The sequence below is a fragment of the Cajanus cajan genome, chromosome 11 (assembly GCF_000230855.2).
Source record: "Cajanus cajan strain Asha chromosome 11, NIPB_CcT2T_4, whole genome shotgun sequence".
Lineage (NCBI taxonomy): Eukaryota > Viridiplantae > Streptophyta > Magnoliopsida > Fabales > Fabaceae > Cajanus > Cajanus cajan.
The window spans coordinates 42,066,943-42,094,044 of NC_138527.1; the positions used below are offsets into that span (position 1 = coordinate 42,066,943).

The following is a 27,102-nucleotide window of genomic DNA, read 5'->3' on the forward strand; positions in this document are numbered from 1 at the left end:
CAAAGCATGTCATGCATTGATTACAATTGACATCATTAGGCTTGTTTTTTTTTTTTTTTGTGTGTGTAAATTTTACATTGATTACATAATCATACATAATATGGATGAGATGAACCTTAAAAAATATTCTTATTCTTACAAATTTGTCATTTTTGGGTTAATTAGACTGTTCCATTAATGATTTATATGCATATTTGGTTGCACATTTAAGATCATTGTTTAAGTAATAATAATGTCTTAATGTAAAAAAACTTATTATCACTTGTATTGTTCCATGTATAGCAAACAAAAGAACGGATTCAAAAACATGTTATACATGCATTGATCATAACTAACATCATTAGTCTTATTTATTTATTTTTGCGTAAATTTAGCATTAATTACCTAATCATAGTATGACCACAAAACATGGATGTGGTGAACCTTAAAGATTTATTCTTATCCCGTTGACACAACTACAAATTTTTCGTTTAGGCTTAATTAAACAATTTTATTATTAGTTTATGTGCATGTATAATTCCACATCTACAATCCTTATTTAAATAAAAACAATGTTATTAAATCAAATGTTTAAATTACTTATTATCATTTCTATTGATCCTCGTCCAACATACACAACAACAGATCCAAAATATGCCATACATGTATTGATCACAACTAACATCATTAGTCTTATTTATTTTTTGCATAAATTTTGCAATGGTTACATAATCATAGCATTGCCACAAAATATGAATGAGATGAACCCTATCAAAATATTTTTATCTCAGTGACATAACTACAAATTGGACTCAATTAGATTGCTGCCCTATTAGTTTATGTGCATGTTTTTGGTTGTACATCTTATATCCACATTTAAGTAAGAATAATCTAAAATTTAATGTAAAAGTAATATTATTATCGCCTTTATCGATCCCCGTCCTGCTTACACAATAATAGATCCATAGCACGCTGCACATACATTAATCACAATTGACATCATCAGTCTTGTATTTTTTAGTAAACTTTATGACGATTACATAATCATAGCATAGCCACAAAATAATGATGAGGTGAAACTAAAAAAGAAAACCCTTCTCATCCCTAGACATAGCTACAAATATGTCGTTTTGGGCTCAATTGGACCGTTTCATTGATGATTTTTGCATGGGAAAGTAGCGTATAAAAAGAAGTTGGGCTAGGTTTTTGGATGGGCCATTTATTTTTTTGGGAGAAGCCTAGACCTATTCTCACATACAGTGATAGGCACTTCCCTTCTCATTAGCTAGATCTCGTCGTTGTCTTTGCCGCCGCTGCTGACGGGCTTCTCCTCCGCGTTCCGTCTCCGCTTCTCACTCTGGTAATCTCCTCTCTCTCTCTCTCTCTCTCTCTCTCTCTCTCTTCATTTCACTTTCAAACTATAGCTTCAATAACCTTTGTTATAAGCTTTAGTGTATGGGTTCGTTTGATCTAAGCGTTTGAGATTGCAACCGTATCTGTGTATGGTGGGTCTCGTGTTGTGCAGGTTAAAATTTGCTAAGGACGGACATGTGCCGGCAAAATTCTCCGGTGCACCATTCCGGTGAAGAAGAAATTGGCGCCGACGAGAGCCTTTTGATTTATTGCAAGCCTGTTGAACTGTACAATATTCTCTACCGCCGTGCTCTTCAAAATGTAAGATAGTAAATGCATTTTTTCTTGATGTATTGAACTTGTGCTGTCGTGACTTGTCAAATCTTTAGTTCACTCTCCTATTTGTATAATTAGAATTAGAATGTTCCAATTAAGGCCAAAACGGTTTACTATCTCGTGCGTGTCTGTATTTATTTTCTTTTATATTTTTGCATGTTGAAAACTGCAATTTACAGGCTCTGATTAACTGTTATAACAATTGATGTGAGCTGAGATTGCTAAGAATCCAATTAATTATCCAGGGGAGATACGGATGTACATGTAAAATGGTCTTATATTTGTTGTTGGACACACCTACTCCACATCTGAAAGTTGTTCTTAAAATTAATGTAGATGCCTCCATTTGTTTTCAGAAAATTATCTGAAGGTTGCTTGATTATGCTTTATAATTGATTTATTTTGCAGCCTTCTTTTCTTAGGCGAAGTTTGCGTTATAAAATTAGGGCAAGGCGTAAAAAGAGGTAAATATTCCTTCCAATTACTGTATATAGGTATCATTTCATTAAGTTTTAGTTTCATGACTCCATTGGTTAAACTACTCTACTCTATGTACCGTTTCCATGTTGCTAATTTGTTTGCTCAAGGTACTTTAAGTAGTTCTGCTGTTGGATATTAATTATTCATGGATTAGTTTATTCACCACATCTATGTCTTTCCTTTTTGGTAAAAGGATAATTTGTTGATAATAAAAAAATTAAATTTTGAGGACCTGGATTCTTTCCGCAAAAGAAACAAAGACAACAAAGGAAAAGAAGTAAAAATATAATTCTTCAGTTCAAAAGAGTAACCAGTCCATTTACGTATCAGATAAAGACTCACCTTCTTAGAATACCCAAAAAAAGACTGACCGCCTTTAGATATTTGTCTTTATTAATTCCTTAAGGAGACATGTATTTAAGTCTTGAGGTGATAGGCACTGTAAAATATATGCCTCATTGAAGAAATTCTTGAAGATCAGGAAGGGGAAAAAAAAAGATATTCGACTATTTTGCATTATAATATATTTCTATTTCTATATAATTTAGGATTTGTTTGGATAAACTTCTTTAAAAACACTTATAAGAGGAAAAAATAGGAAGAATTATTGAAATAAGCTTCTCAATAAGCTAAAACTAGCTTATTCATAAGTTTTAAGTAAGATTTTGGAGAAGCTAATTGAAGATAGCTTTTACAAATAAGCGAGTGCTTAAGTTAATTTTAACTTATGGAGAAACTTATTTCATTTTTTCTTTCTATTTTCCTCTCCTAAAAGTGTTTAGAGAGAAGTTTAGTCAAACAAGCTCATAACTAGTTTAGCATTACATCCATGGTAACAATGAAAGATTAAATGACCAATTTAGAAAATTCAAAGCTGCTTTCTGCATATTGTCTCAAGTCCAAAAGGAGACACTAGTAATTTTTTTCCCAACATTCTGACTATTTTGTCCGAATTGTTATAACAATTAGCAAGCTTGATGTTTTTCTTTGGGAATTTTTACATTTGTTATTTCTTAATATGCATTATAAGCATGCAACGTTTGAAAGGTCAGCACCATAACTAGCAAGAGGTGCTGGTTCCTTGCGGCCGTTGTTTTTTTGCCTTTGATTGGATCAAAATTTTAAAATGCACAGCCTGTGTTGTTCATTGTTTATGGCTGGTGGATTGATTTCTAGTTTAGTTTTAGCAATCTAAACATGTATCTTTTTCAAAGTTTACATGTACCAACTAGTTAGTAGTACAAATTTTACTGAATAACAAGTAATGTAATAAGAAGTTAATATAAATATGCTTTATGCCTTAGTTTATTGATGGTTTTATTATTTTTTTGCTGCATTGAGTGGTAATGGAAAATGATTGGGGTGCTTTCTGTTTTATAGGCTGAGAGCAGGAATTGTGATTTTCAATTATAGGGACCGTTATAACATGCTTCGAAAGACTGAAGGTACAGCATATTATCTATAACTAGGTTGAACATTGCATCTTGCTGTTCCATACTATTGTTTTTATGAGCTATAAAGCTAGTTGTCAGCATTTTATCATTTGTTTTTGGGTGAAAGTTTTTGAGTGCCGAATTGCATCAACTTACTATTTGGACTAGTAAGATTTTGACGATGCTGCTATCTTCAGCTGACATTTCTTCATTTTTTATGTGGTCTGTTTTTGTCACTCCTTTTTAGAACATTTTTTTTTAAAATTTAAGCTAAGGATTTTGACAACACTGATAAATTTCAGATCTATTTTCAAATGCAGTGACCGAAGAATTTTCTTGTCCGTTTTGCTTGATGCAGTGTGGCAGCTTTAAGGTATGTATTGTGAATTGTACTTTTATTGTGCTCGTTTCATTCATAATTTAATAATTAGGAGGATTGTTGTCATTTTTCTCGGATTTAGAAGTTTAGTGCAAATCTCAAAAATGATTTGTCGTGAAAAATATATCAAGTTTATTTAATCTTATTATTATTGTTAGATTATATGTTGTTAGATATATATATATATTTTGTATTTTACATATTTTTTGCCTCTGTACAAGGCTGCTGTACCAAGGGAGATGTGGTCATCCCTCTCACCTTTCTTTTGTATTTTCTCTCTCATATATACATAATATTCAGATCTGGAGGTGTACATAGACACACCAGATTTTTATTCAAACTTTCAAACCTCAAGTATTATCTTCTTTTAGTGGTTTATGTAATATTCTTTTTTGGTGCTAAAATTTTAATATGTAAATATTGAATGAATAGACTTGGGAGGTTTAATATTTTTTGCAAGTCTGAATGTCCTCTTCTTTTGTTAGAAAATATTTCCCCAATTTGAGATAGAATCTAACAGGACAAATTAATGGTGCATTGTTTTCCACACTCTTTTTTGGATGTTCAAGTTTTTACGATAAAATAACATGTACTTTCTGTTGAAAACTTTTACTTAATCATTGGTAATATGTCATATCCCATCTACTTAATAATTGCTTAAAATAGTATTCTGTTTGGCAATTTTATCAATCTCAGTTGATTTGTGCAGGGTTTGCGATTTCATCTCTGTTCATCTCATGATCTTTTCAACTTTGAGTTCTGGGTCAGTAGTTGTAATTGAAATAAAGCTTTAACATATTGATCCTTCTAAATGGCTTGTAATTTATACTTGTTATATTTTGTAGGTTACTGATGATTACCAAGCAGTTAATGTCTCTGTAAAAGTTGATATATTGAGATCAGAGGTCAGTACCTACATTAATTTGGATTTATAGTAAATGGTTTATTTCACTTAGAGATTGAAAATTGTTTACTAAAGATTCTGTTTTTGAAATCACAGAAAGCATTTCATTTGGTAATATTAACAAAAAATAAAAGATCTTGTTCAGATCTACCATAATGATACACTTTTGTTTTTCTCAAATAGAATAGACCTGACCGAGGTCTTCACTTTCTGACGGATTCATAGAATGCTTATTGTATTGAATCTGGTCTCTATGGTGATATCTAAGAAAAATGCTGTTGGATTGCTGAACATGATTGCAGTTGTTGAGGTTATCTTGGTTTTCATCTTTAGTATTAATGGTGGGTGTAAAATGGGTCATGTATTTGAGTAACATATATGTGCTATGTTTCTTACTGCCATAGTACAATAACTAATTAATCTGACTTTAATATAGGATCTGCATCTTACATGCCTGGATCAGATGTAGATCATGTTTGTCTAATTAACTTTTCCCCTGCAGAAAAATGTGCCAGTTGCCCAATGTATTCCTATAGGCATTGGTCAAGGGCTGAACAAAGCGTATGGTGTTTTAAATGACCTAGTAGGCTAGCATTTATCTGACATGCCTGGAAATATTCAACAGAATATTTGTCTTGTGTGTGTCATTTCAATAAGATTGAGTGAAGAAAATTCCTTTTTTAAAAGAAATTGATTGAATTCCCTTCTTCATTTCAAATGTATGATTTTTTAATTATATTATTTATTTTGTTAAAACCTATCTATCTGCGTGCAGGATGTTGTTGATGGAGTAATTGCACAATCACAAACCTTCTCCTTCTGGTTGGTTTTTATATTTATTTAAAGCAGTCACTAACTAATTCATAAAATTTTGAGCATGATTACCAACTTTAAATTATTCAATAACAATAAATTGTACAGTTCAAGGCCTCGAAAACGTCAAAGAATGGACTCTGTTCAAAATGAAAAGCACATCAATGTAAAATTCCTGGAGCTGGACTCACCAGATGGCACACAGAATGGATTTCTACAAAAAGATGATGGTATGAATTTTATTTTGATTCCTGCCTAGACTTTAACTAGAAGCCATATTTAGAGACATTTAATGATTTATTTTGCCTCAAGCACACATAATTCACCAAAATGATTTGAGATTTGTCTTTAAAACATGCTAGTATTAGAGATTTTTTTCCCTCTAGATAAATTGGAAAAAAGAAAAGTTGGAGATGCAATAAGTTTTGGCCCTGAACTATAGAACAAGGAAAACTATGCATGCTTACACTGTTGGTGGATTTTTAGGAAAGAAAATAATTGTGGGAGAGGCAAATGAACATTTTATCAGTTTCATCAAAATTAACAGCTACAATATTCTTGAATCTTCAATGGTTCAAAAGTTAATTTGTAATTCTGATACATGACGGGGACAAACTTTAATTTTCTGATTTAATAAAATTAATTTGAACAAAAAATTTAGGTAGGTAAAGTGTATTTCTCCTTTTTTCTTCTGTTGCTGTTTGGATGACTCCAGATCCTTTTTTTTTGTTTCTGTTCTTTTGATATGCTCTCATTTATCTGACACTGACACACAAAAATCCCTTGGGATGGATGACTAGTTTGATGCCTTCATATAATTTTTCAATTTAGGCGCACAATGTGTGCAAATGGATGGAATTTCAAAATAAAAGGGTGCAAATTGATGGAATTTTTTTAGTGTAGTATATAGGGGGAGGGAGGGGTAAATACCTACTTTTTCCCATTTTGTTAATTACGAGTAATGTCTATATAATTCTTTGGTTCACATATTCATTTGGAGGGACTGAAATTCTAAAGTTATTTGTAGATATCCTGTCCTGCAAAGGGGAGAATGTTTCTAGAACATCTCGTAATGAGAAGATTTTGCCTAATGGAAGAAATGATGGTGGAAAGTTTGGTACTGATCATCCTGGAACAATGGATGACCTGGATCATGTTGAATCCAGTTTCAACATTCCAGGTGTTTCAATTGCCATGCCCCAATCTTCTGTGGACCCTGAATGTAGTAAATCAGTTTGTAAAAGTGATCCTGCTCTGCCTGCTAAAACAAGGAAGCTAAGTATGGATCGATCAGACTCAAGAAAGTATGTTCACGGAATCTTTTTGTTTTTTTGTATCTATGTTTTTTGAAAATATAAACTTCCATTTTTTTTGAAGACTTAACTATTTTTCAGTTCTTTATTATTTTATTTATTTCTGCAGTTTTTTTAGTAGCTGTTGTTATAATATATGTATTTTATATGTCATGTGAGGTGTAATAAGTATAGTTTCTGGTAGGAGTGAGGTCTTTTTTGAAACATTAAGTTTTATTTATTAAAATTCTAGGAACATTCTAATCGAATGATATAAAATAATATGCCAAATACCTCTTGTGGATTTTTGATTCAGTTTTTTAATTTTCAATATTGTTTCTCCAGCCGAATGCTTCTTCAGAAGAGACAGTTCTTTCACTCACACAGAGTCCAGGCGAGTAGTTATCTCAGATCTCTGAATTTTTAATTTCCATTTGTGCTTCATATTCTGCTTGTGTATGAAATATAAGTTAATTGCTACTTGTGAATCACTGGCTGTTGTAATGTGTTACTTGTAGAAACCTTTGATTTTTATGTATTCTGCTTGAGGTAGTTATATACACAGGAGAGAGGGTATCAGACTTGCGTCTTGTGAATTTTTGGACCTGAGTTACTTCTTTGGCTTGGGAGCCTTGGCTCATTCTCTGTAATTACTTTTTTTTTTTAATACAAATACATATTGAATACTTTGTTTTATAATAGAATTTCTTTCGACTCTTCATCTGATTTTTTTTTTTAAAATAGGCATATCTATGAACGTGATGTTTTTAGTTTGATGGACAATGATTATCTTTTGATGTATTTTATTTCTCTTGTATTTGTAATTTTCATCTAGTTAATTAAATGTAACATTATTTTATAATAACATTGATGTTACTTCTGATAGTGGACTTGTTCTTTTAATGCTTTATCAATATTTGATTTGTTCCTAAGCACCATCTTACTTTTTCGTGTGATAATTGTAGCCTATGGCACTAGAACAAGTGTTATCAGACCGTGATAGTGAAGATGAAGTTGATGACGACATTGCTGATCTTGAAGATAGAAGGGTAAGCTTGAATAGCCTTTCAAATTTTGTTTTTCTTTTTCACTTTTTCTTCTTGTCTATGTCAAAATGATGCATTTGGATTTGTTACTTCTGGGCAGATTTTGTAAAGAGCAGGAATCCTGATTAAATTTACCATTGCACTTGATTGCCAAGTCAAATTTTACTGACTTTATGCTTTTTTCTCGTCTTAAAAAATTACAATAAAAGTCCTTCCTTATTCTAGTTGCTCCTCAAGCTCTTGTGCTGTTTACAATTGGATATTTGCAGTGCAACAAACTAATGTTAATCATGATAATTTAATGTTGAACTGTAATGTTGCAGATGCTTGATGATTTTGTGGATGTTTCCAAAGATGAAAAACAACTCATGCATCTCTGGAACTCTTTTATGAGGAAGCAAAGGTGTCTATTGCTGGCAGCCACATTAATCTTTCTTTACTTTTTTTTTGCCCACATTAGTAACCCTAGTATGCTTATTAGGTTTTGCATGATATATAAGATCAACGTTCTGTTTCATGTGAATTATTGTTGTTGGTTAAACATTTTCAATATTTTTGCAGGGTGCTGGCAGATGGTCATGTTCCGTGGGCCTGCGAGGCATTTTCCAAGCTTCATGGAAAAGACCTGATTTCATGTCCAGCTTTATTTTGGTAGCCCTTTTACTCATATCTGCCATTTATATTTCTCTAATTTTATGTAGTTTTCCTACTAAAAGGAATCACGCTGAATGATCTAAGAATTACCTTCAATCCACTGTACTTGATAACATTAATGTGACTAGTTATAGACTGAATTCATCAATTAATTGTATGACAAGACATGTCTTATTTTTCTTTGTGTAATCTTTTTCTGAGATCTGATCACCCACTCATAGTACATTAGTTTATTAAGTTCTCCTTTAATTATGTCTTTCTTTATACTCCATCTTATGTATTTATTGAAATTCTGTTTTTAGAAAATTAAATGTCCTTTTATGCAGGTGTTGGAGGTTATTCATGATCAAACTTTGGAATCATGGTCTTCTTGATGCATGCACAATGAATAACTGTAGCATGATAGTAGATAGTTACAGAAATGACGGATTGGATACTGGCAAAAATTGAAGACCAGATGGAAGCTGAATCAATAAGAAGAATATACAGCCTTTCCCGCTCTTTATTTTGCTGGACTGCAGGTTCCGATTTTAGTATTTGCATAATTTATCATGATTTTTTGAATTATTATTTCCCTGTACATTGTATTGATATTATCAATGTATTGAAATTCAAATTTAGGGTATTCCCTCACTGTAATTTTAGTTCTGTATCATATCTTGTCTAACATATAATTTTTAATCATTTATAGCAATTAAAATAATATCAAAATAATGAAAATATTTAATGCTGAAAAACATGTAACACATTTGTCTCAATTATACGTGATAACCTTGTTTTATATAAACTCCATAATTTTCTATTATTTTCCACTCATATCTTTTATATTGGTACTATAGGTAATGGCTAATTGATGTTTGTTATTGCTGACGCATGCATTCATTTGGATGCTATTTTTTGTTATTACATGTTTTAGGGAAATAATAATGAATTTTTAATTCAAGATTATTAAAAATCTATGTAAATAACACTTTTTTAAAAGTAAATTATTTTTTATAAAAAACTTATAATACTATACAAATTTCTTTATAGATTTAATGAATTTGTATGGGCATGAGAAATAAATAATCCCATGGGTCCTATGCTATTTTTCATTATGTGTCATAATTGATAAATTGTGCAAATGAAACTGGCTTTCTTTTAATTAAATTTAATTGATAAACAAACTTGTTAAGTGCCACAAAGGCACAAACCACATATTATCTTGCAAAGTCACAAACAAATGAAAACCGGTGTCAGAAGTGGATGAAATTCTTGGCACTGGTTTGCCAAAGTGGGGCAACCATGTTATTGGTAGTGTGTTGGAAATGGTGGCGACATGCACCTTAAATGCACTCTAGTGCAATGCTCTTTAGCACATGGGAGATGGGTGTTGTAAGTCCTTTTGCAACGTTAGTGTCATGTAGATCTAGGGACAAGGTGCTCTAAATAGTTGGGTTGCTAGTCAGAATGGTCTTTGAAGTGATAATGATAGGCAACGAAGAATTGATTCTTGAAATAAGAGTTGGTCGTTGGAAGTTGTGCAACGAGTGGTGTGTCGAACTAGAGTCGTACACAGTTCGCAAAAAAAAATTGATCTCCATGGACAATGGGATCACAGGGCAAGCATAGGTTGAAGTACCTTTGTCATACTCTGGATATGATATTAAAAGAAAGAAACAAAGGCATAAGATGCTGAAACTGTGTTTGAATGACACTTTGAATATGTTTATATAAGCATGTTTCATTTAATATACATGAATAGGGGATATTTTGTTCCCTTAATTAGTTTATATGCACAAACTATAATTATTACATTGTGATTCTCAACAATCCTTATTTTGTTGTAAACAAGCGCTAGAGTGAAATAGATAAGGTAGATATTATTTTGTCTAAGAGCACAATGAATAATCCTATTACCACGGTGTCCCAAATGGTGGTATGATGATGTGCATTGGATGAAAGAACTATACGGAAAGGAACTTAAGGGCAACAATCACCAATTAAGGGTAACAATCACCAATTTAATGTATTCAATGGATGACCAATGCGAGTGAACTCATCAGCCATGAATTGGATTGTATGAAGATAGTGATGGGCATTACAGGTGCCCTTTGTGATTGAAGCTAGTCCCTCTTTGAGAACAATTTGAAAAAGTCTTTTGTAGCGTTTTCATTAACATCAAACATGACTATTGAAGCCTCACGACGGCTGGTTGTAAGGCAAGGGAGACATGGTTTTCTTGGTGACATCAATGAAGATATAGATATGCATGGTTGGTAATGGCATGTTCAACAATAACCGGTTTTCTCATGTGGGTAGGCTGTTTCACCATAAACATAGCCCATAAAGTTATTTTCATTAAGGAGATGCATGATTTGTTTTGGCCATGTCGGATAATTAGAAGCCAAGTGCTTGATAGGTAGATTGGATTTAAAATTGAATTCAATCAAAGTTGATTGAGATTGAGATGAGGGTGGTCTCAGTGGCCATTGTATCAGGAAAAATAAGACTAGTAAAAGCAATTATTCTTGTTTTACAATATTGAGAAATAATGAGAATATTTGTATTGAATTGCTCTCAGATGTTACAATGGATAAAGGATAGATTCATCAATATTATGATAACTCCATTATAGAAAAATTAGTGTGGGTCACTATTCAAGTCTATCAATGGTGTCTCCGCTTGATCATTTCTTGTTTGGTGGGCATTGTGATTCTCGTTGTCTTTATTAGCCTCTGTAGAAGAGAAACATTCAAACATAAGAGTGAAGTAAAAAAGTTGGTGGGAGGGGTGACATAAAATAATTGCATAGAAGGGAGAAAAGATCACCTGCTTCTTTAGCTAGTGTGTTCAAGTCTTTGTATAGTTTAACTGCATTGGGTAACCTCAAGATATTAAAGGATGTTATTTTTTTCTTTATATCTTCTGTTAGCTCTTTGAGGCCAAACTTGAGCTTCCACATCTCAAAGGTATTTGGATCAGCTTGAATTATCAGGTTTTGCACTTCAAGGCCACACAAGAACTGCAAGATGTAATGATGTGATGATTATTAGCATGTCTTTGTGTAATGTATATTGTTTTCAAAATGCCACTTACTAATTCAATTTGCATCAATAACTTCATGCACATTCCTTGGCGCCTTACTAATTCAATTTGCATCAATAACTTCATGCACATTCCTTGGCGCCTGAATGTCTCATTTTGGGCAATAAGAGGCATTTATGCAACACTTCTCCCATGAATTCTATTATGTCACAATGAACAATTAAAATCAAAATTGTATCTCATGTCATTATTGACACTAAAAATATTGTGTTAGGGTTGCATAGGAGGGGAATAGATTGGTATTGGTAAGTTACAAAGAATGTTCACAAACTCACCAAGGTAGATGAAAAGATAAACAAATAGGTAGAAGGATGGATATCATACCTTATAGAAGTTGCATTGATGATTTCGTCATTTTTCTCGAGGATAAATGTACGAAAACGACTAAAGTTGATTCTCCTTAAGTTAGATCTGGACATTACATACTAGCTAATGATCAAATGGTTGTTATTCATTCTTATATTAGAAGCAGATAGATGTAGGAGTAACTAAGATAGATGGTAGGAGTAACTAGGTTCAAATGTTAAATGCGATGAAATAAGTGTAGATAGTGATGGAAATAGGTAATATGTTTTTCCTTATGAAACAAGAATGTTATATGCTTTTGGATCTGCAAAATTAAATTTCTAATAATATGTCAACATATAATATCAATGTGCTTACTGACGACCGAATAGTATGCCATGAACCACATCAAATTCTATGTGTTTGTCAGTTATTGTCTTGAATGATTCATTCATTAATGTTAAGCCAACTTCAACTTTCAAATTATTTTCCAACCCTTTGGTCCTTTCTGAATGCAACTTGGTAATCATATCCATTGGTCGGATGACTCTCCAAGAGTAACTTTGAAAGATATTAGTTATTTTTGCAACTGAGCTCTCCAATTTCTCGTAGATCTGTAATAAGCAAAGTTTAGAAGTGAACAAAAGATGTAATCTCCTCCAAGTATAGTATTGATTTTATGTTTTCCATATAAATCACAAAGATAGAATACATGCGTACCTCTTGCAGCTATGACAGCAATACAATCTCAAAGATGAAACCTCTCTGGATTCTTTTGAGAATTTGTTAAAACATTCCCAGGGAACTGCAAGAACATTACGAAGTGCTATGGTAGCAACAATGTGGATTATGTAATTGAAATTAGGGAAGGGTAAAGGGTGAGGGGGTTCTTACAAACTCAAAGCTTTAAATGACATAAAAATAGAATAAATGTTCAATAGATTAGCAAAAAATTTTACAGATTTTTTCACACTGCATGCATGTGATTGGTTGTTGTTTACATTCAACACCACAATATGTGCAAAGGCAGTATGGACAGTTCCAAGTGCCACGGGGAATTCTCTTAATTTATGTAGGCTATCAAACACATTGATATTAGAGTACTTCAAATGTAATAAAAACAAATTCTTTTTTGAAAAGATAATGAAACTCAAATTACTCACCTGCAAATTCATACAAGATGCATGGTATGCTGAGTAACATTTGTCATTTGTACAGTAGATTAAGTTTGCTCCATCTCCGCAAATTAAGCAAACACCATCATTTGGGTTTGTGGTTGTTTCTTTTGATTTATAGTAAAATGATTCTCGGGACACCATCATTTGGGTTTGTGTTGGTTTCTTTTGATTCATAGAAAGTGATTCTCGGGATTTTTGTTCAGTGCTTTCATTCCAAGCACTAGTCATGATGTACTCGAGATGTTCGTCTCTTTTTGGGAGGCAAATATTTTCATAGGGTTGTTTGAGTTTACCATCAGCATGTTTCTCAAATCTCCACATAGATATTTCCTTCTAGCTGCAGTTGCAATGAATTCCATCGCTTGTAATTACTCCGGTTAGTGGTGCACTTTCCTTTTTGTCATCAATATAGTATACGTGTTCATCTTCATCTATATTCTTACGATTTATTAACAATGATAAAATGTTCTTTTTGCTCGAATTTGTTCCTTTGGATAAAGAAGTATTTCTTTTCAAGTTTGGGTTGTGTCCTTCACTTGAAGGCAGATTATCCCCTGTTCTTGGATTTATTTATGGCTTTTTGAAAAATTGGATCTCTTTCCGTGCATAAACTTTGTTCAACTCCACTAGCTTCTTTGTTGGCACCTGTCTTCTTCTTAGAAGGGGTCCTCCTTGGACCACATTTTCCTTTTTTCGAGTTTGAAAACATTCCTTCATTTATTGTTTCAATTGTGAATGCTCTTGTTGAAGATGATGTTTCATTCCTTATTTTAGTTGGTTTTTTAGGCCTAAGTCTTGAATAATCTTGATCTTGATTGTTTGAGTTACTTTCTGAATCTGCATAGGCTACATTTTGCCATTTTGGTCTTAATCTATAGGCCATGTTTGTTATAGTTATTGGAAGTCCTGCCTTCACAACATCAATCGAAAATATCCGTCATAGAATTAGCAGCGCATAAAATTGGCTACTACTAAAACCATCATAACCATCAGAATTGTATAAGAAACAATTTCATAATAATTAGCATTTAAAAATTAGCCTTTATTAAGGCTTACAATGTTCATCCCGAGTCTCACTGGTTTTTTTAGTATAATTATATTGTAGAACTATCTTGCCTTTGCTAAGTTTATGAAAAGTCTCCACCTTGTATTGTAATTGAATGGTTAAAGTTTACATGATGATAATTTTTTTACCTTATGCAAACATTGAAAGAATTTTATGACAAATTATTTGTGATGAATGTGTAGTTTATTCCTCTGTTTTTATTATATTATATTTTATTTATTAATTTATTTTATCAAAGTATAATCTTTATTTTGAATTTGGATATATGGTTTAGAAGCGGAACTACATTAGAATGACCATAATGTTTTTCCATTATTTTTTATCATTGGGGTAAAACATTATTTTACACTATGCAAAATAGGTAATTGGTAAATTCTCTATTTGACTCTAACCATGATAAATAAAACAATTAGAGAAAAATATCATACCCTATACATTCACATAAACGCAAAGCTATATTAATAAAGTAGGTGTTTGAAATTTGATGATGAATTAATTTTTTACAACACTAAATATACTAGAACATATTTCAAAAAAAAATTGTATTTATAAGGCAAAAGGAAAAAAAAATTCTTGCATACATCAATAAACTTGTCATTCTTGAAATTCATACTTCTATAATAGGGATTTGAACTCTTTACCAAGCAAATGAAATGGTAATTTTATGCTGCTACATAAGATAAATTGCAATTTAGGAGAAAACTTACCTTCAATTCTGGAATTTGAGCAAGATAAGAATGAAGCAAATGATCTAAAAATATGCTAAATACCTGCACAATTTGAAATTGTTAAATTTTTTTTTTATCCAAATATCTGAATTAATTGATTTAATTCATGTGTATTTTCAAACTAGATTGTGACAATTGACACCAAAGGAGAGTTAATTCTTTAATAAGTAGGTGAATGGGTCTATTATTTAAAATGATTATAAACCTCTAGGTAGGGGATGAACATACCTTCATATCTAGAGGACGATATTTGACCTTGATTGCCATGCGCAAAACTTATGGATTCCTTTGTAGTTTTAGACTTGGCACAAAATGATAGGTTGTTTCCTTAGGTCTTAGAAGGAAGCAATTTCTTTCAAATCTAGAACGAGATATTTGACCTTGATTCTCGATGTTTAGAATTTATAGATTTCTTTGATGTTTAAGGCTTGGCACAAACGGTAGGTTGCTACAATATGACTTAAAAGGAAGCAACACCTTTATTTATAGGGGAAATGTTGCGCATGTCTACACTGCCGTAACCCTACTAGGTGGAGCATCGTATTGGGCCGGTCTTTAGTTGGGTCAATGCCAAAAAAAGAAATAACCTAAAAGTCCATGAAGTGACCACAAAACTATAATTTTTAAGCTAGTCTTCAATTTTTTGTTTCCCTCCTATGATAAAATAAACAATGATGAAAAAACATTATGGTCATTCTATATTGTTCGGCTTGCAATCCATGTATATAGATTCAATGCTAAGTTTATACTTTTACAAAAAAGTAAATAGATGACTAAATTATGCCTTCATTATAAATAATGTCATAAAATCCTTATTTTGCGTGCTCAAGAATATGGTAAAAAATATCATAATGTAAGTTTTAACTTTTTAGTTCCTATACATGGGATTGGGTCTATTCATAGACTTTTACAAAGTTAGGGAAGGTGTTTCTACCATATAATTAATTTATAAGTGGTAATTAATTTTTATTAAAATGTTTCTTATGTAGACTTAATGGTTATGCTAGTTTGAGTGGAAGCTTTTTTTATGCTCTTCTATTTCTTTCACAAATATTTTGGTGGAAAGAATTAACGTTGTCAAAATAGACTTTAAATATCTAGAACACACATAACCTATAGATTAAGGCCATAAAGCCAAATGTAACCTGTGCAGATTCAAACGATACTGAAAGAAATTCAATCAATCATGATCATGATTATTCAATACTTAGGCCTAGAATACCAAATAAAAGAAGGAATGAAACATTATTCACTATGAGGACAATCATAATTGAAACGATAAATAAAGAAAAAAAATTTCAAATGGAAAAAAATGGTAGGCATGGTTTAAGGAGTCACCCTTTTAAGCAAATTGTAGATGCCAATGGAGATTAACAAAACAAAGAAGTTAGGGGAGATAGATAAAGTTTACACATGAAAAAGGATCCAAATTTTCTGGAAGTCACAAATGCAAGAAAGGGACAATTTGAAAAGAGTTTCATCTTTCCTTATAGGAATGAGCTCATGCAAATATATATATATATATATATATATATATATATATATATATATATATATATATATATATATATATATATATATATATATATATATATATCGTCATGGTTAATAGATTATAAGAATGTAAAGGAAGATTAACAAATATATTGTATAGTGATAAAAGGAAAGTGCAACAATAATTGGAACTATTATTTGGGATGAAATTCTTAGCAGTGTTATCAGGAGGTAATAACTGTATAGACATTTGATAAACATTTTGATTGTGAACTCATACAATCCTATGAACATATATGTCTATCAAAAAAAAGTTGAATGTTTCAAGTACATCATCTCTATTAATTGGAATGAACTTATTGAACGAAAATTTTGGGAACCATTTTACTATAAATCGAAAGAAATAACTACAAGCCCAAATGATAGTGCTTGTTTATTCTGCGAAGATGAAGGAGACTTGATCTACTATACAATTAACAAATGTTACTCTACATATCAAACATTTGTTTGTAGGTGATTAATTTGAATTTCAATTTTATTTTCAGGATTCTCTCTTGTGACTCTATTCGCAATGGGTGTTGTGGTTGTGACATACATCTCTGAGCATTTGAGTTAATATTATGCCAATTTTTATGCATTTTATTTGCACACAACTTAATTTTTTGTACATGTATGTCATATTTTTCAATTGCCATATGACTTTCACTATTTGTTTGGGCTGTTATCCACTAAATGTCTGCGTTTTGCAATTTGTAGTGGATAACAAGGGTTGTAGAAATGAATTATTGGATCCTTTGATTTTATAATGCTTATATAGGGTGCTTATAAAACTTGTCATTGGGCGTACATCATATCTTGCATAAGAATGAGGGAATGAGATTCCTTTCATGAGAAGGAGTTAAATATGCATGACTTGTTCAAATGAGTCAGTATAAGGTACTTATTTGTTTTACCAAGTGTTTATTCAAATATGATAAATAATACAAGTGTGATAATCCATGTTTTGTAATTGTAATAATAAAATGTGATTTTGGTATTGAGAATTTTAAAGGCAAAACACTTAAAATAGGTCAAAATTGGAATTTGAATTCTTAAGATGCATTTCACTGGAAATGCATGATTATAACTCATCACAGGTAGGACATGGGTATTTTTGGTTTAGGAAAAAAAGAAAAGAGAGAAAGGATTGAAAAAGGATGAAAAGTGTGATTATTTCGTAAGTTGTTTGGTATGATTGAAATTATACAAAGTTAGGTATGTATATATGTAAATGGCAAAAATATCCTTACTAAAATAATATGTAAAGCTAAGGCTGTTTTAGTCATTAAATAAATAAGAAAAGGCTTCTCTCTCTTTTCTTTTCATTTGGGAGGAATGCTGAGGTATGCTATTCTTACCTTTCTTTCCTCTTTCTAGCATACCAAAGAGCGTGTTAGTTTTGATTAAAAGGGTCAACCCAAATTAAAGAGGGATTTTACATAAGTCTGAATTCGGCAGATTATGAATAGTCAGTAGCTGTGTTATTTGTAAATCATTTTCGGTTGCTATGCTAGCTGTATATAAACTAGTGTAATCGTGCAGCAAAATAGAACGTTAATATAATCGTGCAGCATAATTCACAGTAAAAAAAAGTTTTCTTATTTCTCTAGCCATAGTAAAGGGTGAGAGAGAAAACACTAGGAACACCGACTGTAGGTAGGCGTTGTGGTGTGATGAAGAAGCCAGTATTGATTCGTTTGTGTAGATCTTGCAACTTTTGAATGTTTGTGATTGGCAAACTATAAAGACCATTACGGTTGAGATTTAGCTTGTTTTAGCTATACTTGCTTCCACTTTTGAGGTAATGTTTTACTTGACATACATATGAAATGTTCTTGGTGTTCGACGATTTAATAATATAATGTGTACTCAAATTGGGATCTTAAAGGTAAGCATTTTAAATCTTATGCCCATTTAAATCATTTGTACTTCATTGATCAGAACTAATCCCCTTTTCAAAACTTTGATGCATGTTTGCCGAGAGAAAAAGCTGCATTGATAAAGGGTGGAAAAAGAGCTTCTTTTAGAGATTTTCCACATATATCAAGTCTGATTGCATTGTTGTTTAAGCGTTGTGCAAAATTCAATTTTTTAACTTATAAATCTTCTCAATGATCTGAGCCTTCTAATAATTCTTGCATTGAACTACAGCGAAAAATGCTAATTATGAGGCAAGGCAATGCATTGATCGAATCCCTCTTTTATGTAAAAAAATACTTGTAATGAGAATGCTGTAAACGATTGATAAGAGTGGTGTCGAGGGTTGGATTTAGTTTTCATACAAAAAAGTTATTCAAGCTAAATTTAAAATTAATGGTCGTTAAATCTTGTGTATTTTCTTTTTTTAATCTATGGGAATTAAACACGGGTAAGTTTTGTACACTCATGTACTTTATTTAATTAAGTGAGCTAAATGATTTGATGAGAATTTGAAAAATAAATAATGTACTGTTTTCAAAAATTTATTATTACTTTTAGAATATTTTTAAATTAATACCTAATAACAAAACACTAAAGGAGATTAGTGTTGTGTTGGATGGGAGATAGATACTCCCTTATAATGAAAAAAAATATTAACATCTAATTAAATAAATCAACATAATACAAATTCAATAAGTTTTATTAACTTTTAAAAAAATCTTGTACTAAAGGTGTGGTTTGGATAAGGTAAAAAAGTATTTTATGGGGAGATATAACATTAAACACATTATAAATACTAGTATTGTTGATGTGTCTATTTTTATTTAATAAAAATGTTTAAAAATTATCAATGTTTGTTACATCAATTGATGTTTGATTTTTAAATTTTATAGTTATAGGTTTAAATCTTGTATTTGCAAGGATAATTAATGTTTAATATTATTTTTGTTATTTAAAAATTTAAAGATAAAATCAAATATGTAGACCTAATTAAGATATTGAAGGTGAGGTTTGTGCTGCCGTGGACAACGGATAATATATAGTTCACGGTGGAGTAATTTTAGTCACTAGAGATAGGTGGGTTCCATCATCCGTTATTTGTTTATTTATTTTATATTATTTGGTACACATGCATTTAAAAGAAAAGAGATGATATCATGGTTCTTAATAAATATAAGTGAAAATATATTGTCATGTTAGTAAGGGTGGTTATTTGAATCTATGTGACTATTTTACCCTAATAATAATCGGTTATATAGCTTGTTTTTATATTTCAAAATTGGTTATAATTAAAATTGGTTTTTGAAGTTTATTTATTTTTAATTAATAGTGTGTTTGTGTTTGGATGAGGAATTTTACAAATTCAAGGGATTTTAAATTCTTTGGTATTTGAATTATTTTGATTTCAATTTCTATCATTCTTAAAATATTTTGTTTAGATAAGTTAATTCAAATTTCTTAAATTTTAAATTATTAGGTTGAATATGATAATTTGATTCCAACATAGTATAATTGATTTTAAAGATATATTTATATGTTGAGATTTTTAAATTAAGTTTTACAAAAATAAATATTAGCTAATTTTTAGATATTTAATAATTTTAAAAATTAATATTAGATAATATTTAATAATTTAAAACATAATTTTGAATATATAATAATTAAAAACATGAAGAGATAAGAATAAGATAAAATATATAAATGAAATAAGAAAAAAATGAGAAATTTTAAATTATTATTATTTTTCAAAAAATTTAAATTTTTACTATTTCAAGGAATTTCACAAATATTTGAATTTTAAATTCTTTATAACTTTTCTGTTTAAACAAGATATTTCACTTCAAAAAATTTGAAATTCTTCAAATAAATGAGTTATTTTATTTAAATTCCTCATCCAAACACATTATAAAATTAATTTTATATTTGTAGGCAAAATTTGCTATTGGTTGAAGATGTGACATGCAAATAATATGGTACATGTATTCGGATGTTTCTACAATTTGAAATAACTTAAATATCTAAATTATTTACAAAATAAGTTATTTTAATTTACTTTTAATATATATATATATATATATATGTATATATATATATATCAATATTTTGTATATATTTCAACATTATTTCCTTTTGTTACCAATATGTTTTAAAAAAAATTGTTAGTTTGTTTTGCTTTTTCCTTAAATTGTATATGGTAACAAATAATCATAATTCATAGGAGATAATAAGTGGAATCAATGATTTGTGAAGACTAATAAATCTACAACAGTATCTTCAAGCAATTGTCGATTGTAGGTGTGAATGCAAGATGCTAGTAAAATGATTGGTCAAACAGAGCCTAAGGCTACTTCATCCCATCTTTTTGTGTGTTATATATATTAAGTGAGTGCACCGAAAAAGAATGAAAATTGGGTTTATCTATACTATGACGAAGAATAATTGCGTATTCCTATGATCTTTGCTAAGAAGTAGGAGCATTTGATGGAGTAGTGGATTATTGTTGTTTCTTAGAAGATGTGCGTGATAGAGGCTTCGTGGCACCTTTGTTTGGCCTTCTTCATTTGCTTTGAGGATCATGTGAACAAAGAATGGGTAGAAGGATGTGAGATCCTTATATGCAGGGACGGAGCCAGGATTTCAATACTGGGGGTGCCATATAGGGGGTGCCATATAGTAATATACATATGAGTTTATATTAAAAATATGGGTTTATATTAAAAATAGGGGGTGCCATATAGTAATATATATGTATATAAAAAAAAATTAAAATTGTTGGGGGGGCCGTGGCACCCGTAGGTCCCCCCTTGGCTCCGTCCTTGCTTATATGAAGTCGTTAATTTACTTAACCTGCACGGTGGGAATGAGTTGAGTAAACTACTTTGGGACTAGAAAAATAAAAGAAACAACTTTACTTAGTGCTCTGATTGTTATTTTTTTATTTAGTATCTTACAACGAAGGGAAGACAACGGTAGTATTTTAAATGATAAAACAAAGGGTGAAATAGTACCAGTGAATCCCTAATTTGATTGGATTTTCAAGGTCTGAAAAATTTGGTTGAGATAAATTAGATGATAACACAATTTTTTCCCTTTCTTTATGGAGAGGAAAATATTTTCTTATGACCTTTATCTTTTGTCTGAACTAAAAATAGAACTCAATCATTCTTTTGATCCTTGCATTTTTTGCAAGGAAGGAAATGCATAACTAATGCTTATAAAATATGTGAATATTCATGCTATACAAAAAAGATGTTATGGATATACTACTTACATCATCTCTACTAGTGTTGGATTATAACCATTGTTATTTTTAGTGGGGAGAAATGAGTGAAAGGAAATAAGAAGGCAAGATGAATTAGTTATAGAAATATTTAATTGTGTTTGTAATTGTTTTCATATAAAATGCTTTTTAGTATTTCCTATACATATATTTGAAAATAAAAAGAATATTTCATAATTAAAAAGTAAAAAATAAAATTAAACATGAATAAATCAACCCTAAATTTTCATAAATTGGAATGAAATTGAGTGAATATTCTCTCCTTTTTTATTTTGGAATTTTTTAAAAATTATGATTTAATTTTTTTTATAAATACGAAATGTAAAGAATTTTTTTTAAGATAGTAAATAATATTAAACTATTTATTGTTATTATAAAATATTTATATATTATTATCTTTTCTATTTAAACAAACAAACAAAAATATTATTTCATTTATTTTCTTCATATTTCTATTTATTGAATGAGATTCACCGCTTATTAGTCCAACTCCCCCTTAAAAATAAAAAACAAAAAGGGCGCCAATCCCGTGCCGCGAAATTTAAAAGATTTCGAACGAAAAAATGGCGATAGCCTTTACCATCTCACCTTCTTCTCTTCTCTTCTCTTCTGTGCTCGCATCTTATCGTAGCTGCATTTTGAAGTACCATTTTCTTCTACTCGCCCCATCTTCGACCGTTTTTTCATTTTTTTAACCCCTGTTTGGATGCTAAGAAAGTTTAAACTGTTGTGACATCTTTTTTTCTTTAGGTTCCCAGTTCCATGTCGTCGCTTTCATGCCCTTCTGGTTCCTATCTATTACTTTTCATAACTTTTAATATTTTAACTGTTAAACCACCCAAACGTTAAAAGTTAACTCTTTTTGAATTATATGTTTTTGGGTGTGTCTGTCAGAGCCTCCTGATGTTGGGATTTGGTTCTCAAGCTATGAGTATCGGTCTCCCGATCTGGATTCCAATTTTAGTTCCGAAGATTCTGCTTTAGGAGGAAAAGAATCTCTGAGAGATGAAGATGATGAGGAGGAGGAGGAAGAAGAAGAAAAAGTTAGGGTTCGAAATGATGGGATTCCTGGGGAGAAGGGAGTCCAATGTAACATAACTTGCGTTAAAGAGGATAATCATAACGAAGACCTGTGCTTAACCAAGGTAAAGCTTCTACTCAATTTTTCACTTTTGAATTGAGGGAAGAAAGAAACTCAGCTTATTTGTATTCAAAGGTTAAATTTTATTTTAGGGTTTTTAAAGTTTGGCTCTCAGATGTTAAGCTAAGAGATGAGGATTTTAGAATTTTGAATCTGATTTTTATTTTTTATTTTTGCTTCTTACAGAATCTGAATCCGGAGTCATTCAGCTCATGCTCGCTCCTTTCTGGTTTGCACTTTGCCGTACTTCTTTTAGAATTTCTTTTTGCAAAAAGTAGCTATGATTTGGTTGCCTAGAAAACTTCTGTTCAGTCCTACATATTCAATTATTCAAGCTTTATGTGTTGTTTTCATTTTTCTAATTCAGAGCCTCTAGACATCAAAAACTGGTTCTCGAGCTATGTTTACGAGTCACCTGAGTGTGATACAAGTAGTCTTTTTGGAGATGATGTTTCTGAAGAAAATGAGAGGTTTGATTTTGAAGTCGTGAGAGAAGATAAAAGTAAGTCTGACTCTGAGAATGTCCACTCCAAAGGGTGTGTTGAGCACGATAGATCTTCTAATAAAAACCCAAAGGTAAAGCAAAAGCAGCCTTAACGCAGCTTATTCATTCTTGATTTCTCCATGATAACCTTTCTGTTTTATAATCATCTGGGCAAATAACCTTTCTGTTGGAATGTATGCAATTGTTATAGCACTAGTTGACTTGAAGGTGTTTTTATATTAAGATAATCTACGTCTATGTGCTTGGTTCTTTTGTGAAAAAACAGGATTAGATGCCAAGTGCATTGCTGACTAGTTGTCACATGGGATAGGGGAGTTTTTGGACTTGTTAAGGACACATGTAGAGAATAAAGCATTCTCTAGAGCCATACAATTACACTGGTAGCATGGAACCTATGATAACCCAGTACACTCCCTTAGTTGAAGACTTGGATATCATGAGATCTGTTTCTTAGTTTCCATGCGATAGGACTAACCCAAGGTTTCTAGTAATGGATCAACGAGTTACTAGATATGATGCCCAACCGGAGTCGCTATATTTCACCAAGGTTAGAGCATTGTAGCGTGCCATATTCTTGTCGGGGGCTTGCATGAATTGACTTGAAATGTGGATTGAATGTGACAACTCTGGTTGTGTTGTAGTGAGGTATATAGTCGACCAACTTACCTGTGATACAGTGATGGATCCGGCTAAGGAGTGCCTGCTGATGTTGACAAGTGATGATGCTTTTCCATGGGAAATGTGCATGGATTGCAATCCAGCATGCCATACTCTTGTGAGATATTCAATGCATACTTGCATTGGCAAAGGAATAGGCCATTGGGAGTCCAAGCTATTTCCAATCCTGGAAAATATTTCAAGGCCACCCCGAATCCTTCATGTGAGAGCATCTGTAATGATAAGATTTGAATTGGACTTTGGACACACATGTCGTGATGTAATTGCCCACAATTACCAGACTGTCAACTTATACGAACATGTCTATGAAAATATGATCCAATGAATATTAACACTAATTCTTGATTTCTCTATTCATACCTTTCTGTTTTATAATTTTTCAGGTAAATAACATATTTACTCACTGATGAATACACATGTTCGTAATTTCTGATGTAAGACTGAATTAAAGTCTGCCAATGAAAATTTATGCCTAATTGAACTCAGAAATAGAATGCTTCACTAGCTGATGAATATATACTGTTTAGTTGGTGGAATTTCAAACAAAAACAAAAGCTTCCATATGCTAATTGTTTGTCCTTATGAACTTGCCAATAGGATGAAGTTTAACAACAAACCGACAGTATATAGATTTTTCTTTTGTAGTGAAAGGAAGTTTGGTTCATACATGACTGAAAATACATAAATGTGTGCAGTAACTTCCTCCAAGGCATCTGTGCTCACTGTTTCTTCTTTTTATTTTTGCTGTTAAAATCACAGGGTGATGAAAGCGCTGAAACGAAGAAAATTTCATCTGCTGATACTTTCCATCCGAAAAAGATTTTGCAGCCATGCATGCAAGATAAGACACTGCAACATAATCTTGGTCCAACCAAGTACAACGAGACATTGAGCCTGAATCACGAAATTCCTGGCTGTGATCGAGAAGGACATCTGATGTCATTGGATACTGATAGAAGTGCAATGCGACCTCCAAAACTGGCACAAAAGAATGACACAAGAGAATCAAAATCAAAAGCTGAAATCGAAAATGACAAGCTTGACTCGAGTGCAAGTTTAGCTAAAACCTTCTCAACAAGAACTTCACCTTGTGCTAGCAATAAAGAAAACGATGGTTTCGTGACAACAAGGAAGAACAGTTGCACCGGAGCAAATGATGAAAATTCTTGGAAGAAACCAGAAAAGATATTGTTAGAGCGTTCAACAAGTGTAGGGAAACCTCCATTGTCATGTGAAAAAGACGGTGTCACAAAGAGAAAGGCATTGGCAGAAGCAACAAATCTTGAACAATATAATGTCGCGGGGATAACAGGGAAATGGCAATGCCCACAGAAACGTAAGCCTGATGTTGGGCCTGCTATGAAACAACTTAGGCTTGAGCGCTGGGTTCGTAGAATTTGAGAATATTATTTCACCAATCAATAAAAGAGTTTTCAGTTCACCGAGGAAACAGTTTTCAGTTCAATAGTGGTGTAAATATATATAGTTTTATTTTTAAAAAGCCATACATTTTATAAATATATATTATATTAACCAAATTTTAATAAATATACAAATATATGTTAATTATTAGTTTAAAAAGTTAGTTTATAAAATATATTTCAAAAGAAAAATCATATATTAATTTCATTTCTAATGTATTTAATCATTAAATGTATTTATATTTACTTTGGATTTAATAGTATGTTTTTAATATATATATATATATATATATATATATATATATATATATATATAAATATGTTTTTTCTTGGAAATTCTTGCGTACATTTAATAAGCATATATTATATTTATTAAATTTTATTTCATTTTTATTGTCCTTAAGCATTAAATGTAATAATATTTAATTTTGATTTGATTGCATATCTTCGATATAAATAGATTTATTTGAACAGTCATACATAAATTTAATTAACGTATATTATATTAATTAAATTTAATAAATATACGATAATTATAATATTAAGTTATATTTTAGTAGTTTATTATATATTATATTGATGAAATGATGATAATTAAAACTATATAAAAAATAAAATAGCTTTATTTATCTATTTATTTATGAACAACAATAATAATTAAAATTAGTAATTTTAAATTTATAACTAAATGTTGAAATTAAGTTAGAGATAGTTGATGTTTCTTTTCAACTAGTTTCAACATATGTCCAATCTTCTTTTATGAATTCTAAAATTAAAAAGAAAACTTCAAATGATGGAGGAGGAAGGAGGAGGTATGCACCATTTTAGGTGAATATAAGTAAGAATGTGAAGAACATGCCACAAAGAAGAATTTGTTGATAAAAGTTTATAAGGAAATAATTTTTCAATAGAGAGAACTAAACTTCTTGGAGAGAACAAGATTGAATTTTATTCTCAAAATGTTCAAAAGTGAGTGTACATAAGAGGAGGAATGTATATATAGGGTTTGATAGCTTATGATACAAGTTAGACTAATCATAATTACGTGTAATTAAGGTTAGGTTAACTTGGGCTCAAGTTAACCAACTTTAATTACATTATTTCCCTCCTAAAAAATGTCATTATCCTAAGACTTAAAAAACGAATGGGGGTTTGCTATATGACAAGATGACAAAAGTGTAACTAGACAGAATCATGTGATTTGTTGGAGTCTTAAATGAATCATGAGACATCTTGACAACTAATCACTTGTCTTTTAGGCAAGTGGATGTTTAACTTCAAAGTCATGCATCCAAGAGATGCTCTCATGGACCATTCAATCTCAATAAGTTGAAAACTCATTTTCTAGTTATGCCTCTTCCAAAAACAAATTACATCGCTAAAAAGAAATTTACATGGAAATAAATTCTTACACTACTTTTACAAAAAAAAATACAAATTCAAAATATGAAATAGAAACATACAAAACAACTATACAAATACAAAATTAAAAAACCATAAAGAAGGTAGAATTGGGTGTACTATAAGGAAGACTAGGTACACTATCCAAGCCTTCAAGAAGAAGCTTGGGTCTTTGGATCTTATGTCATTCCAAATTTTCCTTTCAATCTT

At 31.0% G+C, this 27,102-nt stretch overlaps 3 protein-coding genes across 10 annotated transcripts; 2 read left to right on the forward strand and 1 right to left on the reverse strand.

Annotated features, from left to right (window-relative positions):
* The first annotated feature begins 1,181 nt into the window (after window positions 1-1,181).
* LOC109794143 (polycomb group protein VERNALIZATION 2) lies at window positions 1,182-17,339 on the forward strand. 3 transcript variants are annotated; one of them, XR_014430825.1, is made up of 16 exons: window positions 1,182-1,339; window positions 1,505-1,653; window positions 2,077-2,132; window positions 3,529-3,593; window positions 3,884-3,954; window positions 4,670-4,723; window positions 4,806-4,865; window positions 5,640-5,686; window positions 5,786-5,907; window positions 6,705-6,981; window positions 7,315-7,363; window positions 7,935-8,018; window positions 8,339-8,418; window positions 8,577-8,666; window positions 8,996-9,190; window positions 17,053-17,339. XR_014430825.1 is itself a non-coding variant. In XM_083067206.1 (15 exons), the coding sequence occupies exons 2-15, from the start codon at window positions 1,528-1,530 to the stop codon at window positions 9,117-9,119; spliced, it is 1,305 nt and encodes a 434-aa protein (XP_082923332.1). In that variant the 5' UTR covers window positions 1,182-1,339; window positions 1,505-1,527; the 3' UTR covers window positions 9,120-9,324. The 3 variants fall into 3 exon arrangements, 2 of the variants coding, with proteins under 2 accessions (XP_082923332.1, XP_082923333.1); XM_083067206.1 differs by lacking the exon at window positions 17,053-17,339 and having other exon boundaries at window positions 8,996-9,324; XM_083067207.1 differs by lacking the exon at window positions 17,053-17,339 and having other exon boundaries at window positions 3,902-3,954; window positions 8,996-9,324.
* LOC114915608 (uncharacterized) lies at window positions 11,141-15,452 on the reverse strand. 6 transcript variants are annotated; one of them, XM_083067211.1, is made up of 7 exons: window positions 15,242-15,452; window positions 14,993-15,055; window positions 12,762-12,846; window positions 12,081-12,655; window positions 11,748-11,895; window positions 11,481-11,673; window positions 11,141-11,386 (listed from the first exon to the last, which is right to left on the reverse strand). In XM_083067211.1, the coding sequence occupies exons 5-7, from the start codon at window positions 11,868-11,870 to the stop codon at window positions 11,292-11,294; spliced, it is 411 nt and encodes a 136-aa protein (XP_082923337.1). In that variant the 5' UTR covers window positions 11,871-11,895; window positions 12,081-12,655; window positions 12,762-12,846; window positions 14,993-15,055; window positions 15,242-15,452; the 3' UTR covers window positions 11,141-11,291. The 6 variants fall into 6 exon arrangements, with proteins under 6 accessions (XP_082923337.1, XP_082923336.1, XP_082923335.1 ...); XM_083067210.1 differs by having other exon boundaries at window positions 12,081-12,846; XM_083067209.1 differs by having other exon boundaries at window positions 12,081-12,846; window positions 13,205-15,055.
* A 4,973-nt stretch (window positions 17,340-22,312) lies between the features above and the next one.
* Window positions 22,313-25,520, forward strand: LOC109792977 (ATP-dependent caseinolytic protease/crotonase family protein). The gene is made up of 6 exons (XM_020352435.3): window positions 22,313-22,389; window positions 22,497-22,533; window positions 22,641-22,891; window positions 23,074-23,116; window positions 23,255-23,463; window positions 24,830-25,520. The coding sequence occupies exons 2-6, from the start codon at window positions 22,509-22,511 to the stop codon at window positions 25,469-25,471; spliced, it is 1,170 nt and encodes a 389-aa protein (XP_020208024.2). The 5' UTR covers window positions 22,313-22,389; window positions 22,497-22,508; the 3' UTR covers window positions 25,472-25,520.
* Window positions 25,521-27,102: the final 1,582 nt, after the last annotated feature.

What these genes read in the sequence shown, in the direction of transcription:
- LOC109792977 (XM_020352435.3), top strand. Translation starts at nt 22,509, where the DNA reads ATGTCGTCGCTTTCATGCCCTTCTG. An exon ending in CTCATGCTCGCTCCTTTCTG is followed by an intron (nt 23,117 to 23,254) that starts GTTTGCACTTTG and finishes TTTCTAATTCAG; the next exon opens with AGCCTCTAGACATCAAAAAC. An exon ending in CTTCTAATAAAAACCCAAAG is followed by an intron (nt 23,464 to 24,829) that starts GTAAAGCAAAAG and finishes TTAAAATCACAG; the next exon opens with GGTGATGAAAGCGCTGAAAC.
- LOC114915608 (XM_083067212.1), bottom strand. Translation starts at nt 11,870, where the DNA reads ATGCCTCTTATTGCCCAAAATGAGACATTCAGGCGCCAAGGAATGTGC. An exon ending in TATTGATGCAAATTGAATTA is followed by an intron (nt 11,674 to 11,747) that starts GTAAGTGGCATT and finishes TACATCTTGCAG; the next exon opens with TTCTTGTGTGGCCTTGAAGT. An exon ending in CACACTAGCTAAAGAAGCAG is followed by an intron (nt 11,387 to 11,480) that starts GTGATCTTTTCT and finishes TCTCTTCTACAG; the next exon opens with AGGCTAATAAAGACAACGAG.
- LOC109794143 (XM_083067206.1), top strand. Translation starts at nt 1,528, where the DNA reads ATGTGCCGGCAAAATTCTCCGGTGCACCATTCCGGTGAAGAAGAAATT. An exon ending in TCACAAACCTTCTCCTTCTG is followed by an intron (nt 5,687 to 5,785) that starts GTTGGTTTTTAT and finishes TAAATTGTACAG; the next exon opens with TTCAAGGCCTCGAAAACGTC. An exon ending in GATCGATCAGACTCAAGAAA is followed by an intron (nt 6,982 to 7,314) that starts GTATGTTCACGG and finishes TTGTTTCTCCAG; the next exon opens with CCGAATGCTTCTTCAGAAGA.